Below are 23,469 nucleotides of genomic sequence, written 5' to 3'. Positions count from 1 at the left end.
AGATTCTCTAATGTCAATTTGTTTTCTGACACCACTTCTTCTATGTCTTCTTTTTTTTTTTTTTTTCTGGATTCCATTTTTTAAAATCGGAGATTTGCTTCTTTACTTTCTTTTTTATTTATTATTATACTTTAAGTTCTACGGTACATGTGCACAGTGTGCGGGTTACATAGGTATACATGTGCCATGGTGGTTTGCTGCACCCATCAACTCGTCATTTACATTAGGTATTTTTCCTAATGCTATCCCTCCCCCAGCCTCCCACCCTGTGACAGACCCGGGTGTGTGATGTTCCCCACCATGTGTCCATGTGTTCACGTTGTTCAATTCCCACCTAGGAGTGAGAACATCTGGTGTTTGGTTTTCCAACCTTGTGATAGTTGTGCTTAGAATGATGGTTTCCAGCTTCATACATGTCCCTGCAAAGGACATGAACTCCTCCCTTTTTATGGCTGCACAGTATTCCATGGTGTATATGTACCACATTTTCTTAATCCAGTCTATCATTGATAGACATTTGGGTTGGTTCCAAGTCTTTACTATTGTAAATGGTGCCGCAATAAACATACGTGTGCATTTGTCTTTATAGTAGCATGATTTATAATCCTTTGGGTATATACCCAGTAATAGGATCTCTGGGTCAAATGGTATTTCTAGTTCTAGATCCTTGAGGAATCACCACACTGTCTTCCACAATGGTTGAACTAACTTACACTCCCACCAACAGTGTAATAGTGTTCCTATTTCTCCACATCCTCTCCAGCACTTGTTGTTTCCTGACTTTGTAATGATCACCATTCTAACTGGCATGAGATGGTATCTCCTTGTGGTTTTGATTTGCATTTCTCTGATGACCAGGGATGATGAGCATTTTTTCATATGTCTGTTGGCTGTGTAAATGTCTTCTTTTGGGAAGTGCCTGTTCGTATCCTTTGCCCACTTTTTGATGGTTTTTTTTTTCTTATAAATTTGTTTAAGTTCTTTGTAGATTCTGGATATTAGCCCTTTGTCAGATGGGTAGAGTGCAAAGATTTTTTCCCATTCTGTAGGTTGCCTGTTCACTCTGATGGTAGTTTCTTTTGCTGTGCAGAAGCTCTTTAGTTTATTTAGATCCCATTTGTCTATTTTGGCTGTCTTGCCATTGCTTTTGGTGTTTTAGTCATGAAGTCCTTGCCCATGCCTATGTCCTGAATGGTATTGCCTAGGTTTTCTTCTAGGGTTTTTATGGTTTTAGGTCTTACATTTAAATCTTTAATCTATCTTGAGTTAATTTTTGTATACGGTGTAAAGAAGGGATCCAGTTTCAGCTTTCTGCATATGGCTAGCCAGTTTTCCCAGCACCATTTATTAAGTAGGGAATCCTTTCCCCATTGCTTGTTTTTGTCAGGTTTGTCAAAGATCAGATAGTTGTAGATGTGTGGTGTTATTTCTGAGGCCTCTGTTCTGTTCCATTGGTCTATATATCTGTTTTGGTACCAGTACCATGCTGTTTTGGTTACTGTAGCCTTGCAGTATAGTTTGAAGTCAGGTAGCGTGATGCCTCCAGCTTTGTTCTTTTTGCTTAGGATTGTCTTGGCTATGCAGGCTCTTTTTTGGTTCCATATGAACTTTAAAGTAGTTTTTTCCAATTCTGTGAAGAAAGTCATTGGTAGCTTGATGGGGATGGCATTGAATCTATAAATTACCTTGGGTAGTATGGCCATTTTCATGGTATTGATTCTTCCTATCCATGAACATGGACTGTTCTTTCATTTATTTATGTCCTCTTTTATTTCATTGAGCAGTGGTTTGTAGTTCTCCTTGAAGAAGTCCTTCACATCCCTTGTAAGTTGGATTCCTAGGTATTTTATTCTCTTTGTAGTAATTGTGAATGGGAGTTCACTCATGATTTGGCTCTCTGTTTGTCTGTTATTGGTGTATAGGAATGCTTGTGATTTTTGCACATTGATTTTGTATCCTGAGACTTTGCTAAAGTTGCTTATCAGCTTAAGGAGATTTTGAGCTGAGACGATGGGGTTTTCTAAATATACGATCATGTCATCTGCAAACAGAGACAATTTGACTTCCCCTTTTCCTAATTGAATAGGCTTTATTTCTTTCTCTTCTTGCCTGATTGCCCTAGCCGGAACTTCCAACACTATGTTGAATAGGAGTGGTGAGAGATGGCATCATTGTGTTGTGCCAGTTTTCAAAGGGAATGCTTCCAGTTTTTGCCTATTCAGTATGATTTTGGCTGTGGGTTTGTTATAAATAGCTCTTATTATTTTGAGATACATTCCATCAATACCTAGTTTATTGAGAGTTTTTAGCATGAATGGCTGTTGAATTTTGTTGAAGGCCTTTTCTGCAGCTATTGAGAAAATCATGTGGTTTTTGTTGTTTGTTCTGTTTATGTGATGGATTACGTTTATTGATTTGCATATGTTGAACCAGCCTTGCATCCCAGGGATGAAGCCGACTTGATCGTGGTGGATAAGCTTTTTGATGTGCTGCTGGATTTGATTTGCCAGTATTTTATTGAGGATTTTCACATTGGTGTTCATCAGACATATTGGCCTAAAATTCTCTTTTTTTGTTGTGTCTCTGCCAGGCTTTGGTATCAGGATGATGCTAGCCTCATAAAATGAGTTAGGGAGCATTCCCTCTTTTTCTATTGATTGAAATAGTTTCAGAAGGAATGGTACCAGCTCTTCTTTGTACCTCTGGTAGACTTCGGCTGTGTATCTATCTGGTCCTGGGCTTTTTTTGGTTGGTAGGCTATTAAATATTGCCTCAATTTCAGAACCTGTTATTGGTCTATTCAGAGATTCACCTTCTTCCTGGTTTAGTCTTGGGAGGGCGTATGTGTCCAGGAATTTATCCATTTCTACTAGAATTTCTAGTTTATTTGTGAAGGGGTGTTTATAATATTCTCTGATGGTAGTTTGTATTTCTGTGGGATTGGTAGTGATATCCCTTTATTGCGTCTATTTGATTCTTCTCTCTTTTCTTGTTTATTAGTCTTGCTAGCGGTCTATCAATTTTGTTGATCTTTTCAAAAAAACAGCTCCTGGTTTCATTGATATTTTTTGAAGGGTTTTTTGTGTCTGTATCTCCTTCCGTTCTGCTCTGATCTTAGTTATTTCTTGCCTTCTGCTAGCTTTTGAATATGTTTGCTCTTGCTTCTCTAGTTCTTTTAATTGTGATGTTAGGATGTCAATTTTGGATCTTTCCTGCTTTCTCTTGTGAGTATTTAGTGCTATAAATTTCCCTCTACACACTGCTTTAAGTGTGTCCCAGAGATTCTGGTATGTTGTGTCTTTGTTCTCATTGGTTTCGAAGAACATCTTTATTTCTGCCTTCATTTTGTTATTTACCCATTAGTCATTCAGGAGCAGGTTGTTCAGTTTCCATGTAGTTGTGTGGTTTTGAGTGAGTTTCTTAATCCTGAGTTCTAATTCAGTTGCACTGTGATCTGAGGGACAGTTTGTTGTGATTTCTTTCTTTTACATTTGCTGAGGAGTGTTTTACTACCAATTATGTGGTCAATTTTAAAATAAGTGTGATGTGGTGCTGAGAAGAATGTATATTCTGTTGATTTGGGGTGTAGAGTTCTGTAGATGTCTATTAGGTCTGCTTAGTCCAGAGCTGAGTTCAAGTCCTGGATATCCTTGTTAACCTTCTGTCTCGTTGATCTGTCTAATATTGACAGTGGGGTGTTAAAGTCTCCCATTATTATTGTGTGGGAGTCTAAGTTTCTTTGTAGGTCTCTAAGGACTTGCTTTATGAATCTGGGTGTTCCTGTATTGGGTACATATATATTTAGGATAGTTAGCTCTTCTTGGTGAATTGATCCCTTTACCATTATGTAGTGGCCTTCTTTGTCTCTTTTGATCTTTGTTGGTTTAAAGTCTGTTTTATCACAGACTAGGATTGCAAACCCTGCTTTTTTTTTTTTTTTTTGCTTTCCATTTGCTTGGTAGATCTTCCTTCTTCTCTTTATTTAGAGCCTGTGTGCATCTTTGCCTGTGAGCATGTGAGATGGGTTTCCTGAATACAGCACACTGATGGGTCTTGACTCTTTATCCAATTTGCCAGTCTGTGTCTTTTAATTGGAGCATTTAGCCCATTTAAATTTAAGGTTAATATTGTTATGTTTGAATTTGATCCTGTCATTATGATGTTAGCTGGTTATTTCGCCTGTTAATTGATGCAGTTTCTTCCTAGCATCGATGTTCTTTACCATTTGGCATGTTTTTGCAGTGGCTGGTACCGGTTGTTGCTTTCCATGTTTGGTGCTTCCTTCAGGAGCTCTTGTAAGGCAGGCCTGGTGGTGACACAATCTCTCAGCATTTGCTTGTCTGTAAAGGATTTTATTTCTCCTTCGCTTATGAAGCTTAGTTTGGCTGAATATGAGATTCTGGGTTGAAAATTCTTTTCTTTAAGAATGTTGAATATTGGTCCCCACTCTCTTCTGGCTTGTAGGGTTTCTGCTGAGAGATCTGCTGTTAGTCTGATGGGCTTCCCTTTGTGGGTAACCTGACCTTTCTCTCTGGCTGCCCTTAACATTTTTTCCTTTATTTCAACCTTGGTGAATCTGAAAATTATGTGTCTTGGGGTTGCTCTTCTTGTGGAGTATCTTTGTGGTGTTATCTGTATTTCCTGAATTTGAATGCTGGCCTTCCTTGCTAGGTTAGGGAAGTTCTGCTAGATAATATCCTGACGAATGTTTTCTAACTTGGTTCCATTTTCCCCATCACTTTCTAGTACACCAGTCAAACATATATTTGGTCTTTTCACATAGTCCCATATTTCTTGGAGGCTTTGTTTGTTTCTTTTCACTCTTTTTTTATCTGATCTTTTCTTCTCGTTTTATTTCATTAATTTGATCTTCGATCACTGATATTCTTTCTTCCACTTGATCAAATCGGCTGTTGAAGCTTGTGCATGCGTCACAAAGTTCTTGTGCCATGGTTTTCAGCTCCATCAGGTCATTTAAGGTCTTCTCTACACTTTATTCTAGTTAGCCATTCATCTAAACTTTTTTCAAGGTTTTTAGCTTCCTTGCAATGGGTTAGAACATGCTCTTTTAGCTCAGAGAAGTTTGTTATTACCGACCTTGTGAAGCCTACTTCTATCAACTCATCAAACTCATTTTCCATCCTGTTTTGTTCCCTTGCTGGCGAGGAGCTGCAATCCTTTGGAGGAGAAAAGGCGCTTTGTTTTTTTTTTTTTGAATTTTCAGCTTTTCTGCTCTGGTTTCTCCCCATCTTTGTGGTTTTATCTACCTTTCGTCTTGGATGTTGGTGACCTACAGAGGAGGTTTTGGTGTGGATGTCCCTTCTGTTTGTTAGTTTTCCTTCTAACAGTCAGACCCCTCAGCTACAGGTCTGTTGGAGTTTGCTTGAGGTCCACTCCAGACTCTGTTTGCCTGGGTATTAACCACCAGAGGCTGCAGAACAGCAAATATTGCTGCCTGATCCTTCCTCTGGAAGCTTCATCCCAGAGGGGCACCCACCTGTTTGAGGTGTCTGTTGGCCCCTACTGGGAGGTGTTTCCCAGTCAGGCTACACAGGGGTCAGGGACCCACTTGAGGAGGCAGTCTGTCGGTTCTCGGAGTTCAGATGCTGTGCTGAGAGAACCACTGCTCTCTTCAGAGCTGTCAGACAAGGATGTTTAAGTCTGCAGAAGCTGTCTGCTGCCTTTTGTTCTACTATGTCCTTCCCCCAGAGGTGGAATTTATAGAGGGAGTAGACCTTACTGAGCAGTTCAAGGTTACCAGCCTCTTTGTTTACACTTTGAGCTACTCAGGCCTCAGCAATGGTGGACACCCCACCCCTGTCAAGCTGCAGCGTCACAGGTTGATCTCAGGCTGCCACACTAGCAGTGAGCAAGGCTCCGTGGGCGTGGGACACACCGAGCCAGGCATGGGAGGGTATCTCCTGGTCTGCCAGTTGCTAAGACTGTGGGAAAAGCATATAGTATTTGATCAGGAGTGTACTGTTTCTCCAGGTACAGTCTGTCACAGCTTCCCTTGGCTAGCAAAGGGAAATCCCCCAACCCCTTGTACTTCCTGGGTGAGGCGACACCTTGCCCTGCTTCAGCTCGCCCTCTGTGGGCTGCACCCACTGTCCAACCAGTCCCAATGAGATGAACCAGATATCTCAGTTGGAAATGCAGAAATCACCCATCTTCTGCATCAGTTTCGCTGGGAGCTGCAGACCGGAGCTGTTCCTATTCGGCCATCTTGGAAGTGACCCCCTCTTCTATGTCTTCTTTCTCATTGTCTGGTACTGGTTTGGAGGCACTCTTCTCCATCAAGTCATCTTCTGTTAATTCCTCTGGTGTGCTGTCTAATTGGGTCTTGAATTTCTCCAAGATCCATACCTTGCCATGCTTCATCCCCACCCTTTTTTCTGTATCCACTGTCTATTTCATTATTTCCTTGACTGGCACTGTTACAAACCCTGTGAGGTCATGCAAAACATCTGGACACAGTTTTCTCAGATTTTATGAATTTATTGTCTTGGGCTTGATGGTTTTCTTGGCTTTTTCAGTAACAACTATGGCATCTTTGATGGTATAATCCCTCCAAACTTCCATGATGTTCTCTATTGGGATTCTCTTCCATAGTGTTGACAGTCTTCCATAGAATACCATGTGTAATGAGTCTTAAATGTCCTTATGACCCCCAATCTAGAGCCTGAATTAGAGCTGTCATGTTTGCGGGCAAGTGGACCACTTTGACACCTTCGGTGTGAAACTCATGGGGTTCTGAGTGGCCAGAGATGTTGTACAGTTATCACAAGAATTTTAAAAGACAGTCCCTTACTGGCAAGGTACTTCCTGACTTCAGGGACAAAGCGTCAGTGGGACCAATCCAGAAAAAGGATTCTCATTGTCCATGCCTTCTTGTTGTCTTGCCTTCTTTTGGCCTTCTTTTTCCTTCAATGCTTGAGGTTAGCAGCTTTATAGATAAGGGCAGTTCTGATGATAAACCCAACTGCATTTGCACAAAACAGTAGAGTTAGTGTGTCCCTTCCTGCCTTAAATCCTGGTGTTCACTTTTTCTTACTGATAAATGTTCTCTGTGGCAATTTTTTTTTTTTTCTGGAATAGGACACTCTCATCTGTATTAAAACTGTTCAGGCAGATATTGTTTCTACTCAATTTTTTTCTTTTTCTTTTCTGTTTTTTTTTTTTTTTTTTTCTTTGAGAGAGAGAGAGAAGGTCTCACTTTGTCACCCAGGCTGGGCTGGAGTACAGTGGCATGATCATGACTCACAATAGCCTCGACCTCCCAGGCTCAGGTGATCCTCCTGCCTCACTTCCCCAAGTAGCTGGGACTACAGGCACATACCATCGTGCCCAGCTAATTTCTGTATTTTTGGTTGAGACTGGGTTTCACCATGTTGTTCAGGCTGGTCTCAAACTCCTGAGCTCAAGCAGTCTGCCCACCTCGGCCTTTCAAAGTGCTGGGATTACAGACTGTCATGCCTGGCCCAATTATTTTTTTTTTTTTCAAGCAGCATACATGGAAACTAATTATTTTCTTAACGGCATCTGGGAACTCATCTGCTGCCTCTTGGCTGACAAAAGCTGCAGCTTCTCTTGTTGTGACATTTTTAAGGCCAAACCTCTTTCTGAAAGTATCAAACCATCCTTTACTGCCATTAAATTTTCCAGGTTTAGATCTTTTGCCTTCCTTTTGCTTTAAGTTGTCATATATGGACTTCACTTTTTCTCAAATCGTGTTAGAATCTGTATGTGTGCTTTCTTGTAACAGCCATGCACCCACAAAAATTGCGTTTCGATACAAGATTAAAAGGTATTCACAAAAAGTACAAGGTTTTTGTGTCTGCTGGCATATCTGCAGCAAAGGCCTCATGATTTTCCTTTTCTTTTTTTATAATTGCCCTTAAGTTTGATTCATTTATCTTGAAATGCTAAGCAACCACAGCTGTAGACCTCAGTCTGTGGTTCATATCAAGCAATTCAACTTTTTCTTGTAATGTTATGACTTTCTTGTACTTGAGAGTACTTCCAGCATCTCTGGTGGCACTTTGAATGAGTCTCACAATGTATTCAGGGTTTACAGTATTGAATAAAACATGATGAAAAATACACAAGAACCATGAGAGATTACTTCCTACTCTTATATGCAATTTAGTGGAGAGAGAACTGCTCAAACAGCATTTTAAGTGGATGCTAACAACACTAGAGCTAACTGCAATATCAACAGAGGGTGGCTATAAAATTGTTACAGTAATACAGTATTACTACACTTAAATTTGTTGTTATGATTTAGTACTATTAGGCTGGCAAAAACCACAATTACATTTGCACCAACCTAATACATCTTTCCATTTCTTTTATTTCTCTTGACTGTGAATGGCACTATGTATGTTTTTGTTTTGTGTGTAAATTTTGATAAATTTTAACTTTTTATAATAGATTTCTGTATATTTTGTGGTAGTAAATGATAAAATAGTCTAGTATTTACATAGATTTTATGCATTCATATCTTTAAAATATATTTTAAAATTTTTAGTATTTTTAGGCTATGTGGTTCATCTGCAAGTTTTTTCAAATTGTCTCAAGTCTCCAAAATTTTCAATATATTTTTTGAAAAAAATCCACATGTAAGTGGACTAGCACAGTTAAACGATTTTGTTCAAGGGTCAACTGTAATTCCAAATCCAAATTCAACAGGGACCAGTTTTAATATTACATTGTTCAATATTTATCTCTGATCACAAAGTATCTGAGGCAAATATCATGCTAGATTTCTACTGCTTGCAAAGACAAAAACTCAGTGCTCTGGATATTAAATTTTATGATATGTGTTTCATTTTTGCTTAGGTAAATATGCTGAAGATATATTTGGAGAATTATTCAATGAAGCACATAGTTTTTCCTTCAGAGTCAACTCATTGCAAGAACGTGTGGACCGTTTATCTGTTAGTGTTACACAGCTTGATCCAAAGGAAGAAGAATGTAAGCTTATTAATATTGTATTTTCTTCTACGTTTATATTTTAAGTTAGATGAGATGAATGATATACTTAAGAACAGTATTAATCATGAATTTATTACAGATAATACCCATGTCCTTTGGTGTACATATTGTAATAAATCAGTGAATTATCTAAAAATGCCATCAGCATGATTCTCCTGGCTTTTCTACTCTGTTTTAAATCTCTTCTTTTTGTACACTAAACAGCTCCTAATTTTTTTGCATAAAGAAGTCATTTTCATCAGACATTTTCCTCCATTCTCTTCATTATCTTTCTCTTTTCGTTTCTCCCTTATAATTTATTTGTATACTTTTGTCTTAGAAATAAAAATTATTAGAAAATTACCTGAAATCTTTAGGTTTGATTCTAGAAGAATGTAACTGCTTTTTTTTTTTTTTTTTATGAGACAGACACTCTTGTCACCTAGGCTAGAGTGCAGTAGCACGATCTCGGCTCACTGCAACCTCCACCTCCCAGGTTCAAGCAATTCTCCTGCCTCAGCCTCCTGAGTAGCTGGGATTACAGGTGCCTGCCACCACGCCTGGCTAATTTTTTTATTTTTAGTAGAGATGGGGTTTCACCATGTTGGTCAGGCTGGTCTCGAACTCCTAACCTCGTGATCTGCCCACCTCGGCCTCCCAAAGTGTTGGGATTATAGGCGTGAGCCACCACACCTGGCCATGTAACTGCTTTTAATATGCTTTTGTATGTGCATATTGCTAAAGTCTTATTAATTATTTAACTGAATGCAACTTCCTACTTTAAATGAACATTTCAAAAACAAATTGCCAGTATGTAGGGTGTAAACATTCTATACCAAGATATTAAATCAGGAATAATCAGATAGACTAAAATAATTGTAGAAACTTCAGTGGTAAAGTCATGTTTTATGCCTTGATAGAATACATTGAATGCTGATGTTTCTCAAATGCCTCTTTTTGTTTGTTTCACAAAAAGAAATGCAATACTAAGAACATAATTTGCACTTACCTACCACAGATAGTTGTTTAATGGAATTTCTTACACTCTCTTCAAAATATTTTTGTTGCATTAAATAGTATGAGCACAAATTATATAATCTCATTTTTAGTATAAATGCAAATTATATAATAGATCTAAACTTTAACAATAAAAATACTAAAGGATGTCACTGGAAAGAACAAAAATATAATGTAAGGACGGATGTCTTAGTGATGGAACCAGCTACTTTTGAAATAATCCAATGTGTAAATAAGGAGAGGCAAATACTTGGCACACTAGATTTGTACCACTTGTAAAATGTAAAAGAGCTCTGGATACAAGAAGAAAAGGAAATAATACTTAAAAAATAGCTTTATTAAGATATATTTCACAACCTACATATACCTTGCAGTTCACCCATTTAAAGTTGAAGTGTACAATTCAGTGTTTTTTAGTATATTCAAGTTATGCAACCGTCACCACAATCAATTTTAGAGTATTTGTATCACTCCAGAAAGAAGCCGTGTACTCATTATCAGTCACTCTGTTTCCCCTTCAGCTCAACCCCTAGCAATCACTGATCTTTCTGTCTGTATGGATTTGCCTGTATGGATTTGTCTGTATGGATCTGCCTGTATGGATATTTCATATGAATGAATAGTACAGTATGTGGTCTTTTGTGACTGGCTTCTTTCTTTTAGCATAATGTTTTCAAGGTTCATTCATATAACATGTATTTATATTTCCCTGATGGCTAATGATGTTGAGTATCTTTTCATGTGCTTACAGGCCATTTGTATATCTTCTTTGGAGAAATGTCTTATTTAGTTCCTTTGCACATTTGTAATTTGTATTATTCATGTTTTTATTTTTGACTTGTTGGAATTCTGTGTATATTCTGGATCTAAATCCTTTATCAAATATATGATTTGCAAATATTTTCTCCCATTCTTTAGGTTGTCTTTCTTGGTGGTATCCTTTGAAACATGTGCATGTATCAATACATTAATTACACCTCATGGAATTCTTGAAATAAAATCATTGTTAGTGGTGAAAAAATATTTTATGGTCATGCTTTCAAATACATAATTTATAGCCAAAATTTGTTTTTTAGATAACTCAACTGTTTATAACTTAAATATAAATTTATGCCATCAAATAATAGAGAAATACACAGGCAGTTCTCATATGTAACAAATAAAAATCAACATTTAGTTTCAGAATATTGTTACATTTTAAGAAATGTCTTAGAGCCACCATTAAACTTGAAAGTGAAAATACAGATAACAGTAAATAAAGATGTTTGTGTTAAAAATCAAATTTTAATATGTCAACAGCTATACTGTCAGAATTATACATAGTTTCCTTTAAAATTTTTTGGAGCAGTGGGGGAAGAATTCAGAATCTAAAAGCTGAACTACTTAATTTGAAATTGTTTTGGAGAGGTTGTATTGAAGGAGTTTTCAGTTATTTAACCTAGGTTTTTTAATTCAGTGGGAATTAAAAAAAAACATCATGTGTACAGTACTAAATAGCACAGTGTGGTATCAGTTTTTTTTTAACCATTTTGTAGTAACTAAAAACTATCAATTTGAAAATATTTTTTAAATGAATTTTAAACAAAGACTTGTACAATTATATTTAAGTCAATTATGTTTATAAACATTATACTAATTTATTGCTTTATAATTCTATTAATATCAGATGTTATTGTTGGCAAGTGGAAGGGGCTTCACCACATGGTCTGTTAATAATAAGACAAACGATAAATGAGAGGAGTTGAAGGTAGAAAAGTACATCATGCTTATTAGTTTACATGTTTCTGATATGCTTTACCAAAGGAAGTTTGGGGAGATTAAACACTAGGTTTCATCTTAATTACATACTTACTGATTAATAAGTGGGGCAGGAGAGTGGCAAGAATTGATCCACTTTGACTGCAGAAAACACAAGCCACTTCTGGCAGGAGGCTGAGAACAGTGTGTGGTATTGTGGCAAAAAGATTAGCCTCAAAGGTAGACAGATCTGACTTTTCTGTTCTGGCTCTGCTGTTTATTAACTGTTTAACCTCAGGTCAGTTATATACTATTTCCTAGCCTTAGCTTTCTTATATTTCAAAATGGAGTAATAATTCCTGTCTTACTGAATTGTAAAGATTAAATGAAATGAAATTTAGTGAAACCATCTAGCACATATAGTATGTACTCATTAAATACTGTATCTCCAGTGCCAGTTTTTAGTGATAGTGGGGAAAAACTTTTTGCTTCTCTGAATTTTATTTTTGTATTTATAAGTGTGTTACAGGTCATGCAGCAGTGGAATTGCTAGAAATGCAATTATAGTGCTGCCGTTGCGGAGCCAGCCTATTGTACCTCCTGTGACATTGATCCCATGTTCATGTTGAGTGAATTTACTTGAGGGGATGATAGGAATATTATTTTAAGGAGAAGGATAACTTAAGAATTGTCGGCTGGACGCGGTGGCTCACACCTGTAATCCCAGCACTTTGGGAGGCCGAGGTGGTCAGATCATGAGGTCAGGAGTTCAAGACCAGCCTGGCCAACATAGTGAAACCTCATCTCTACTAAAAATTAAAAAAAAAAAATTAGTCGGCCGTGGTGGCAGGTGCCTGTAGTCCCAGCTACTTGGGAAGCTGAAGCAGGAGAATTGCTTGAACCCGGGAGGAAGAGGTTGCAGTGAGCCGAGATCACGCCACTGCACTCCAACCTGGGTGACACAGCGAGACTCTGTCTCAAAAAAAAAAAAAAAAAAAAGAATTGTTAGGATTGTTATACTGACCTTGCTATGTTATAGGGCATTTTGTCTGTATACTTAAGGCCATATTAAATATCTAAGAAATTACCTTATTTCTTAGTATCAAGATATCACTGTAAGAGTTAAGAATGCAGCATTTTTGTATATTTTTTATTTTAACATGCTGCACAGTTCAAAATAAATGAAGTTATTTTTAAATCATATATGTGATGGGGCTGTGCTAGTTACCAGGAATACTAATGTACAAGATAGTCTTGAGTCTTCAAGAGCTTATAGTTAGGTAGAAATCCTTATAGTACAGATAAAAGATAAGTGAAAAAGAGAATAATATAGATCACCTAATACTTAAAAGTATTTCCTTTACAGTAAAGTTTGTTTTAACTTGATAGTACACATTCAATATTTATAGTATACATAGCATAGAGGTTAACAGCGTGTTTAGCCCACAATGCCACTAATAAGTAAGAAATTCAGAGTTACTGGTGTAAGCTAAAAAAAGGAATAAAGGGAGATGGAAAAGAAGATTATAGGAGAAGAGAACCTAAGTTGGTGGGGGCCCATGATGGCAGGTAGAAGAAAGAAAAAGTTATATTTGATTGAAATATAGATATGTTTCAGGTGTCATTAGGGCCCTCTGAGCCTTCGAAATCAAAGGTTAATTAAAACCTATCTGACTGGGAAAATTAGGCACAGAATGATACGGGTAAATATAATGATAGAACATTTAAAATATGGTTTCTGATTCATAAGCCACTAAGGTCACAACCTCTTGAGCCATGCTGACTTTTAGACAAAGTATGTGAATTTCCCCTTATGTTAAATCATCATAGTAAAATAAAATGAATTCTTGATTTTTGTTTTAGTGTCTTTGCAAGATATAACAATGAGGAAAGCTTTCCGAAGTTCTACAATTCAAGACCAGCAGCTTTTCGATCGCAAGACTTTGCCTATTCCATTACAGGAGACGTATGATGTTTGTGAACAGCCTCCACCTCTCAATATACTCACTCCTTATAGGTAGGTAGGTTAATAAATAGTAGCCCTATTATTTATCTCAGACTTCAGATTGAAATGCTAAATCCCCAAACATTCTTTATTTCATTGGGCTTCTAGCCAACACAGAGAGCCCTCTCTGTCCACCACCTTTGGAAAACCTTTGCTTTTATTCACTGGATGAATTCCTAACATTCTGGCATACAAAAGACAAGACCTATTTAAAAGAGTTGTTTTGACAAGAAAGGCCACCAGTAAACTTGTTAATATAAAGAGATAAGGAGTTATTGTCCTTTTAATTTAATTTTTAATCAAAGGAAAAAAGCTCAAAATTCTGTCCTACTAACAAAATAAACATTATAATTTTTGCTTGTTTTGTCTACTCTTTTTTTTTTTTTTTTTTTTTTTTTTTTTTTTTTTTTTTTTTTTTTTTTTGAGCTGGAGTCTCGCTCTGTCACCCAGGCTTACTGCAAGCTCCGCCTCCCGGGTTCATGTCATTTTCCTGCCTCAGCCTACCGAGTAGCTGGGACTACAGGCGCCTGCCACCAAGCCTGGCTAAATTTTTATGTTTTTAGTAGAGATGGAGTTTCACTGTGTTAGCCAGGATGGTCTCGATCTGACCTTGTGATCCACCCACCTTGGCCTCCCAAAGTGCTGAGATTACAGGCTTGAGCCACTGCACCCGGCCTGTTTCGTCTACTCTTGATTTGATTTGTATACATTAACTTCTTACATAATGAATAGGTAGTACCTTTTTAAAATGCTTTCTACCACTTAGAATAAAATCTGGAATTATTTAGCCTCTCTTTGAAGTTCTTTCACATGGTTTGTTAAATGGGTAATTTAAGATGTGTAACACATCCTGAATAAAATAGTATTCAGAAAGTTATTTGAAATTGTCAGTGTGCAGATAATTAGATATAAATGTGACTATTAGAATGACTATTACGTGATATCTTTTGGATTTAGTAAGATAATAAATAAATCATAGTATTGGCAGAAACTGCAAAATTTCTCTCTTCTAGATGATGTTACTATCTTTTCAGGCTTTTATCTTTGGCAGAGCTATTTGTAATTATTGGAATTGCCCAAAGGACTTTTTAGAAAATTTGAGATTCAGCAGAAGTTAGGGATGAAAAATGCCCAGCTATACTTTAAATTATTAGTACTAACTTGGAAAAGCATCTGGTTTACCACTTTTCTTTGTTTCCTCATATTTGTGAGAAATTTTCTATTGGTGCAATATTCAGTTTTATTTTGGCACTATTTTAACACATGCTGTGTTTTATTAATGTAAGAGGATAAACATTTTAGTGAAATTATTTCTATTCTGATTGCCTAAGTCTTACTAATGTGTGTTTTAATTGATATTTTATATTTCAGAGATGATGGTAAAGAAGGTCTGAAGTTTTATACCAATCCTTCATATTTCTTTGATCTATGGAAAGAAAAAATGTTGCAAGATACAGAGGATAAGAGGAAGGAAAAGAGGAAGCAGAAGGTATTACAAGAGATTAAAAAATTGAGGTTAATTTTTGTATATTTGTGTTTTGTTGCATATACTGAACTTCATTAATCTTGTATTTTGACAGTTTTATTTTATTGGGTCCATATAGTTAAATATGAAGTCTTTATAACTCCACAGAAAGAACACAGTCTGATGGGGAGCAGATGAGCAATTAGATTATTAGAGTATGGCATAATAAGTGCCATAGCAGAGGTATGCATAAAGGGTTTAGATAACACAAAATAGCATCTGCCTTAGCTAGCAGGCAGGGTAAACACTTCCAACAAAGCTTATAATGAATCTTGAAGAACAGATAGGAGTTAGGTGTACCAAGGAAGAGAGGAACATTTTGGTAAGAAGGAGCAATGGAATCTTGTACAGATATTGGTAACGTAGATTAAGCTAATATTTTCTTGCTACAGAGCACATCCTAAACATTTCTCTCCTAAATGTTTTGGAGAGGTTATTCACATGAAATTTCTGTTATTTCTATTGTCATTTTCCACTTTCTAATAAAATTCACTTGTATCTGCTTTATATTTCATGTTAATGATAACTGAAAACACAGAAGGGTGAAGCAAAGTTAGATTTAGGCTGAATTATGAAGGAGGCAAATTCTGTCTTTATCATCTCTCTGGTTCTCCTGTAGCTATCTCTGCTTTCCCTAATCCTTGTATAATGCCATTGTATTGTCTTCTTTGCTAGATGGTAACCCAGTGTTCTAGCTAACATTTGCAAACTGGTGACTGGCAAGCCAGATTATGCCTGTAGGGAGTGTTTTGTTTGCCAAAGACAGAGGTTTTTTAATTTTGGAACTAGAGTGCCTGAGATGGACATATCTGTCTAGCTCACCGCATGCCCCATCTTACACCCGACTGGCTTCATTCATGTATGTTATCCGCTTGGCCACTTTGGGCATTTGAATTTGTTACACTTACTATAGCCCTTTCTGTACTTTCTCCCTCAGTTTTGAATCACTTTTTGTTTTATTGTTTAAAGACAATGTTTTCTGTTGAGTGTTATAGTTATTATGGGTTAATTAGATAATTGGATTTTTTTCGAATGTGTCAGCTAGCTAATCAGTTACTTCCCAGATAATATAACCTTAGTAAATTTTTACGTTTTGATTAGAGGTAGACAGTGCCATTCATCGTAGAAATTTCAAACTAATGCCTGTGGAGCGAGAGTTCATTAGTCTTTTTTCATCTGAAAGACTTTCTGACCTCAAATTGTATTCTTTAGGCATACTATTTTGTGTCTGGTGCATCAGTTCAAATTAGGGGTTAAACAAAACGTGGCAGGAAACTGGGATTACAGCAAACTGGCTAAGATTTAACTCTGAATGTATAAGTGAACCATTTCTGTGTTACTTTTACTATATTATGATGACATTGTCTTTTTCAGTGTTGATGTTAGAGTTTTATTTTGATTGTGATAACCTCTTTTTTAAAAATTAGCACTTAAGCATTTGACTTTGTTTCAATACATCTGTTATAGCAGAAAAATCTAGATCGTCCTCATGAACCAGAAAAAGTGCCAAGAGCACCTCATGACAGGCGGCGAGAATGGCAGAAGCTGGCCCAAGGTCCAGAGCTGGCTGAAGATGATGTTAATCTCTTACATAAGCATATTGAAGTTGCTAATGGCCCAGCCTCTCATTTTGAAACAAGGTTTCTTTACTTTTGTTTTTTTTTTTTAAATGATAAAACATTGGCTTTATTTGCAATATCTGTACTTCTAAATCTTGAGTCCTAAACTGTTGAATAGGCAGACCCTGTTATAAATATAGAGATTATTTCAAAATCCCAACCACTGTGAGCCTACTAAAGTCAGGCCTTGAGCAGGTCATTTTCATAACTGGACCTTAGTTTTGTCATCTTAGAAAGGTGGTTGGAGTGGCTGATCTTTAGGGTTATTTTAGCTTTAGTCTGACGTCCCAATAGCCTCTCGATATTTCAGACACAGTCTGCTAGAATTTTGTAATAAAAGTGTAGGGTCTGGGATTTTTTTGAAATACTGTTGATTTATTGCATATGAAATAGGAGTGAAGAAGGGGTTCTGTTTTGTTCCTTTTACTTTCCCCTGACTTCCTTTCTTTGCCACATCGCCCACTTCAGATATATTAGGACTTTCAAACAAAAGTATTCATCCCTTCTGTAGAAAAGATATTTTTCTTTCTCAGTGGCCAGGGGCCCTAACTAAATAACATACTACCAGCAAACACATTAAACTGGAGTCTCTCTGTGAAGACATTTATTTGGGTATAGTCGTACGTTTGTTTGTTTGTTTGTTTGTTTGTTTGTTGACAGAATCTTGCTCTGTCGCCCAGGCTGGAGTGCAGTGTTGTGATCTCAGCTCACTGCAAACTCTGCCTCCTGGGTTCAAGCGATTCTTCCACCTCAGCCTCCCAAGTAGCTGGGATTACAGGCACACGCCACCACGCCCAGCTAATTTTTGTATTTTTAGTAGAGATGAGGTCTCACCATGTTGGCCAGGCTAGTCTTGAACTCATGACCTCAAGTGATCTGCCTGTCTCAGCCTCCCAAAGTGCTGGGATTGCATGCGTGAGCCACTGTGCCCAGCCTAGTCATATGATTTTTTAATGGAAAAGAGCTTAAGGTTTTCTTTTAAGTAATATACATATAAATGATTGGGCCATAAGTGTGCAACATCTTGACCTATTTTAGGAGAAATATACATCTTAGAGATACTATTTATCTGTATTACTGAAAGGATTGACATTAAAAAATCAGTAAACTACAGACATTTATTTCTACTACAGTTGAGTAATTAAGGTACTTAATCCGACAAACTAAGCACAATAATTTCTGACTTGCTGTGTGCAAATCTGTTAAATCCAACTTTGTCCCCAGAATGTACTAGCAAATATTTATAAATCTTAACATGTTCGAGGTATCTAAAATTTTGCTTACATCTAAGTCACATGTTGCTATGTTACTCAGCTATTTTCTGAGTACCCTTGCACCTTTGAAAACAGCAGAAGGGAGTACCCTTGCACCTTTGAAAACAGCGGAAGGACAGAAACAATATAGCTAGCCACCTCTGTGCTGCTAGTATCTGAGAGGCCTTTCTCTCTGGTGCAAGACTTTTAGAAGTCATTTAAGTTTAAGAGCACACCAAGATATACTAGTAGTAGAAAACTCATTTTCCTATTCTACCTTTCTGTCATTGGCATCTTCTTTTAAAGAACTGAAATAGAGGCAGATAGCTTTCCACACAATTTGCTAAAAGTTAATTATTTTCTTGTTTATTAGATTACATATGTAATGCTTTTCATCCTGTGAGCTGAATTAGTATTCTGTTACAAAGTAATAAAATAACTGATGGTCATCATACTAGATCTCTAAATCAACAAGTAAGGGTTACATCGTGAGCAGCATTCTTTGTTTTAAAAGCAGAATTAATGTAAAACATTTCTGAAAGTTTCTTAAAAATAGTTAAAATATTGGCATTGAAAGGATAAACTTTAAATATTTAATATCTCATGTAGAACCCTTTCCTGCCAATAATTCAAGAAAAATTCACTAATACTATGTATTTCTTTTAGACCTCAGACATATGTGGATCATATGGATGGATCTTACTCACTTTCTGCCTTGCCATTTAGTCAGATGAGTGAGCTTCTGACTAGAGCTGAGGAAAGGGTATTAGTCAGACCACATGAACCACCTCCGCCTCCACCAATGCATGGAGCAGGAGATGCAAAACCGATACCCACCTGTATCAGGTATGTTGGAACAAGCATATGATCTTTTATCTTAAGAGTCAGTGAGCTTTTTCTTTCAAGGACGATATAGTAAGTATTTTTGGCTTTCGGGGCTTACAGTTTTTGTCACAAGTACTCAATTCTGCCATTGTTGCATGAAAGCTGCCATAGACTATACATAAACAAATGAATGTGTCTGTGTTTAAATAAACTCTATTTACAAAAACAGCGAGCAGGTCAGATCTGGTCTATGGGACATTATTTTTAATCTTCTGGTTAGAGCTGACACACTCTCCTAGGAAAATTTAGCTAATAAGAATTTAAAGATTAAAGCCTGTTTCATTTTATTATAGTGTTGTTATCAAGCATATCATGTGCAGTGTATTAAGAAAAATTAAGGATTTTTTGGAATGTGGGTAATAGTCTAAGAAATGGGAACCAAAGATGTGATTATTAATACTAATTTGGTATTAAGGAAAAACTTGAATTTCAGAGAGGATTGGCAGTTGCTTATAATAATCTTTCAGTAAAGCTATTTTGAAGTTTAACCTTGTCAGTTATTATCCAAATGATAAATTTCTAATAGAGAAATAATCAGGGAAATTTTCTAATAGAGATATAGAGATCAGCTGTACAATTTTCAGTTAAAAATCCAATTTTCTATCACTGATTCATTTGGTGTTCCATCCTCAGGAAAAGAGAGAACTGTAAATTTCTTTTTGTGGTTTGTAATTAGCTGTCATTGATTTAACTGAAACAGCATATGATGAGACTTAATAGTTTCACTATAAATACAGCATTGTATTGGCCACAAGTATTGCTGCAAAATTGCATGATGATCAATGTTGAGTCATTACAGAGACTCCTGTCAGTATAGAATTGAGCATTTTATTTATTAAAGTAAGCATAAAATATCTGAATGGATGCAAAAGTTACATGAGAGAATGAGACTATTTAGACTATTACAAACCAAAGCACCACTCATTAATTTTTTTGTTGATGTGCTTTTAGTTCTCTTTTTTTCTAAATACTGTTAAAGATGTTAAATTTCTATAGGAGCGTGTTAATGGATCTATTTTGATGTAATTACGGATAGTCGTTTATAGTTTGTGTGGTTAGATTTTCTCTTTAGGCTTTTCTCTTTTAATAACTTGCTAGAATCTCTTTGTCATTTCAGTTCTGCTACAGGTTTGATAGAAAATCGCCCTCAGTCACCAGCTACAGGCAGAACACCTGTGTTTGTGAGCCCCACTCCCCCACCTCCTCCACCACCTCTTCCATCTGCCTTGTCAACTTCCTCATTAAGAGCTTCAATGACTTCAACTCCTCCCCCTCCAGTACCTCCCCCACCTCCACCTCCAGCCACTGCTTTGCAAGCTCCAGCAGTACCACCACCTCCAGCTCCTCTTCAGATTGCCCCTGGAGTTCTTCACCCAGCTCCTCCTCCAATTGCACCTCCTCTAGTACAGCCCTCTCCACCAGTAGCTAGAGCTGCCCCAGTATGTGAGACTGTACCAGTTCATCCACTCCCACAAGGTGAAGTTCAGGGGCTGCCTCCACCCCCACCACCGCCTCCTCTGCCTCCACCTGGCATTCGACCATCATCACCTGTCACAGTTACAGCTCTTGCTCATCCTCCCTCTGGGCTACATCCAACTCCATCTACTGCCCCAGGTCCCCATGTTCCATTAATGCCTCCATCTCCTCCATCACAAGTTATACCTGCTTCTGAGCCAAAGCGCCATCCATCAACCCTACCTGTAATCAGTGATGCCAGGAGTGTGCTACTGGAAGCAATACGAAAAGGTAATTTTCTCAGCTCCATGAAAAGCATTGCTATAGTAGCATTGGAAACTTTCTAAATATTTAAGACAAAAATGTGTTCCTTATCTATAAAATTTTAGGTGATCATGTTTGTGTACAAATGGCCTTTAGAAAGTAAAGCTATATCCAACTTATATTTAAAATTATTTTCCAGAAAATAGATCACATTTGATCATTTTATTTTCATGCTTTGTAGGTATCCTTAAAATGTTTATTGAGTGAATGAGAAATTTAATATATCAGACTTAAATGTTATAGAATATTTAATTAAAACCCTTTATATTATGCTTAATGTGTATATTAACTCCTTTAAAAATGGTATTTTCTTCAATGTTAAGGCTGTTCATTTCAGGTATCCATGACACTTGCTCTACCAGATGCCTTTAAAGGAGTGAGTTTCCTCCCTTAGTAACAAAGGAAAGACTTCTCATATTCGTTCATTTATTGTCATTATTTCCTAAGCAAGGACTATAGGCCAGGCACTGAGCGTATAGAATGAATAATAGTGCCTTTCCCTCAAATACAATGGATAATGAAGCCACAGAAAATATATTCAACAATGTTTAATTTATTTGACCATTGAGGTGATAGAAGAAATGTACCACCTCATTAATTTTTTAGGGGGTGGTGAGCAGGGAGGTATAGTAGACCATGATGGATAAATAAACTGTAGATACCTACTGGGATACCTGGTAAGTTTTACCAACTAATAACACAGATAACATAAAGATTTAATGCCTCTCTCAGTATGATTTCTTCACATTCTTTTCTGATCTTTTTATTTTCCTATAAGTATTTCTCATGTGTATTTGATTTTATTCCAGAAATATTAATAATATCTAGTATCTAGTATTTTGATTTAAATGAATGGTTTGGATTCACTATATCAGGTATTCAGCTACGCAAAGTAGAAGAGCAGCGTGAACAGGAAGCTAAGCATGAACGCATTGAAAATGATGTTGCCACCATCCTGTCTCGCCGTATTGCTGTTGAATATAGTGATTCGGAAGATGATTCAGAATTTGATGAAGTAGATTGGTTGGAGTAAGAAAAATGCGTTGATAAATATTACAAAACTGAATGCAAATGTCCTTTGTGGTGCTTGTTCCTTGAAAATGTTTGGTCATTCTAGTGTTTTGCTTTCTTTTCCTTATAATAAATGACCCTTTTTCTCCATAACTTTTGATTTCTAAGGAAAATATTAGCATACATTTCAAACTAAATGTTTTACAGTGGCTTATCTTTTTTTTCCCCCTGAAAAGACTAATTTGGTCAAATAAACCACTAAGTATTAAGCATGGACAGCTGTTGTTAGAGTAGCAGATTCAGTTTTTTGATATATCTTAATTGTGTACTTTGTGAATTTTAATTTAAAGAAAGCAACTGAGATTGAAATCTTGAGGGCAGCTGTATCTATTAATGAGCCTTATTCCATTTCCTGATGTTTTAAAAGAAGAAACACTGCCTTGATTATACGAATACACTCAGAAAATACATTTAGCTTGTAGTGTTGAATTCTCTTAAAGGAATGCTTGAATTTTTTCATTATTGTTTTATTGTTTTTATATACTTGCCTTATTTGAATGTTTAGCAGTATCCCCTTCCCACTTATATATTGTGTGATATGATTTTGCTTGCCTATAGGAGTTAAAAACTTTTCCATGTGAAATACTCTGACTTAAACATACATGTAACTTACACAACTGTTAAGAATAACAGTCTGATTTAATAAATGGTTCATTTTAAAAGTTCATCAGTGTTGCTCTTTGAATAAAATGATTTATCATAATGTATTAAATACTGTATGGTAGGCTTTAAATAGTGAATGAAAATTTAAAAAACACTTAAGCTACATAATTTCCTCTTAATTGCACAGCTTCATATTGTCTACTGTGTAAGGTAGCTTTTCTGTCATTTTCCCCCTAAGTTCATAAACTCTATATTTCTCAACTGCATGTGGTTTTAAATTAAAACCTCAACTTGTCATCTAATTTCAGCATACGTTAATTTAAGTTTAACAGTGTTCTTGAAATTATATTTTGCAGCCAGGCACGGTGGCTCATGCCTGTAATCCTAACACTTTGGGAGGCTGAGGCTGGTGGATCACTTGAGCCTGGGAGTTTGAGATCAGCCCGGGCAACATGGCAAGAACCCCGTCTCTACAAAAAAATACAAAAATTAGCCGGTCGTGGTGGAGTGTGCCTGTAGTCCCAGCTACTTGGGAGGCTGGGGTGGGAGGATCACTTGAGCCTGGGGAGGTTGAGGCTGTAGTGAGCTGAGATCATGCCACTGCATTCCAGCCTGGGCAGAGTGAGACCCTGTCTGGAAAAAAAAGAAAAAGAAAAATTCTATTTTGCAATGATAAAATGAGTTAATGTTTGCACAGCTTAGATTTAGGGCTGGAGGGGAAGCACCATTAATGCCAGATTACTTCATTTGAAGAAACGACTCAATGAAGTTTGGGTAAGTTGATTGTAAAAGTGACTGTGGTCTTCAGCCTTGCCTATATCTACTCCTTTTGCAGTACAATTTCCAGTTCTTCCCATCAAAAGGTGAGTTCTATTCCATGCCCTTGAATCTGGGTGTCCTTGAAACTTGCTTTGGCTAATAATAGCATGTAGCAAAAGTGACATTGTGCCAGTTCTAAGCCTGGGTCTCAAGAAACCTTGCAAGCTTTAGCCTTCTCTC

General features: G+C 36.8%; 1 protein-coding gene across 7 annotated transcripts in view; it reads left to right on the top strand.

Moving 5' to 3' along the window:
• WASF1 (WASP family member 1) overlaps nt 1–22,532 on the top strand; it is a 78,621-nt gene extending 56,089 nt beyond the window's left edge. For 5 of the 7 annotated variants that reach the window (XM_055261136.2, XM_055261129.2, XM_063631122.1 and 2 more), the window contains 7 exons: nt 8,842–8,976; nt 13,594–13,747; nt 15,107–15,224; nt 16,728–16,900; nt 18,799–18,978; nt 20,135–20,763; nt 21,672–22,532. In XM_055261136.2, coding sequence (XP_055117111.1) covers nt 8,842–8,976; nt 13,594–13,747; nt 15,107–15,224; nt 16,728–16,900; nt 18,799–18,978; nt 20,135–20,763; nt 21,672–21,829 — 1,547 coding nt within the window. In that variant the 3' untranslated portion in view covers nt 21,830–22,532. The remainder of the gene's footprint in view (nt 1–8,841; nt 8,977–13,593; nt 13,748–15,106; nt 15,225–16,727; nt 16,901–18,798; nt 18,979–20,134; nt 20,764–21,671) is intronic. The other 2 variants (XM_063631124.1, XM_055261143.2) reach the window with 1 other exon arrangement.
• Nucleotides 22,533–23,469: the final 937 nt, after the last annotated feature.

The sequence above is a fragment of the Symphalangus syndactylus genome, chromosome 2, assembly GCF_028878055.3.
Source record: "Symphalangus syndactylus isolate Jambi chromosome 2, NHGRI_mSymSyn1-v2.1_pri, whole genome shotgun sequence".
Classification (NCBI taxonomy): Eukaryota; Metazoa; Chordata; class Mammalia; order Primates; family Hylobatidae; genus Symphalangus; species Symphalangus syndactylus.
Note: the sequence above shows the minus strand (reverse complement) of the source record. Positions and strands in the feature narration are given on the sequence as shown.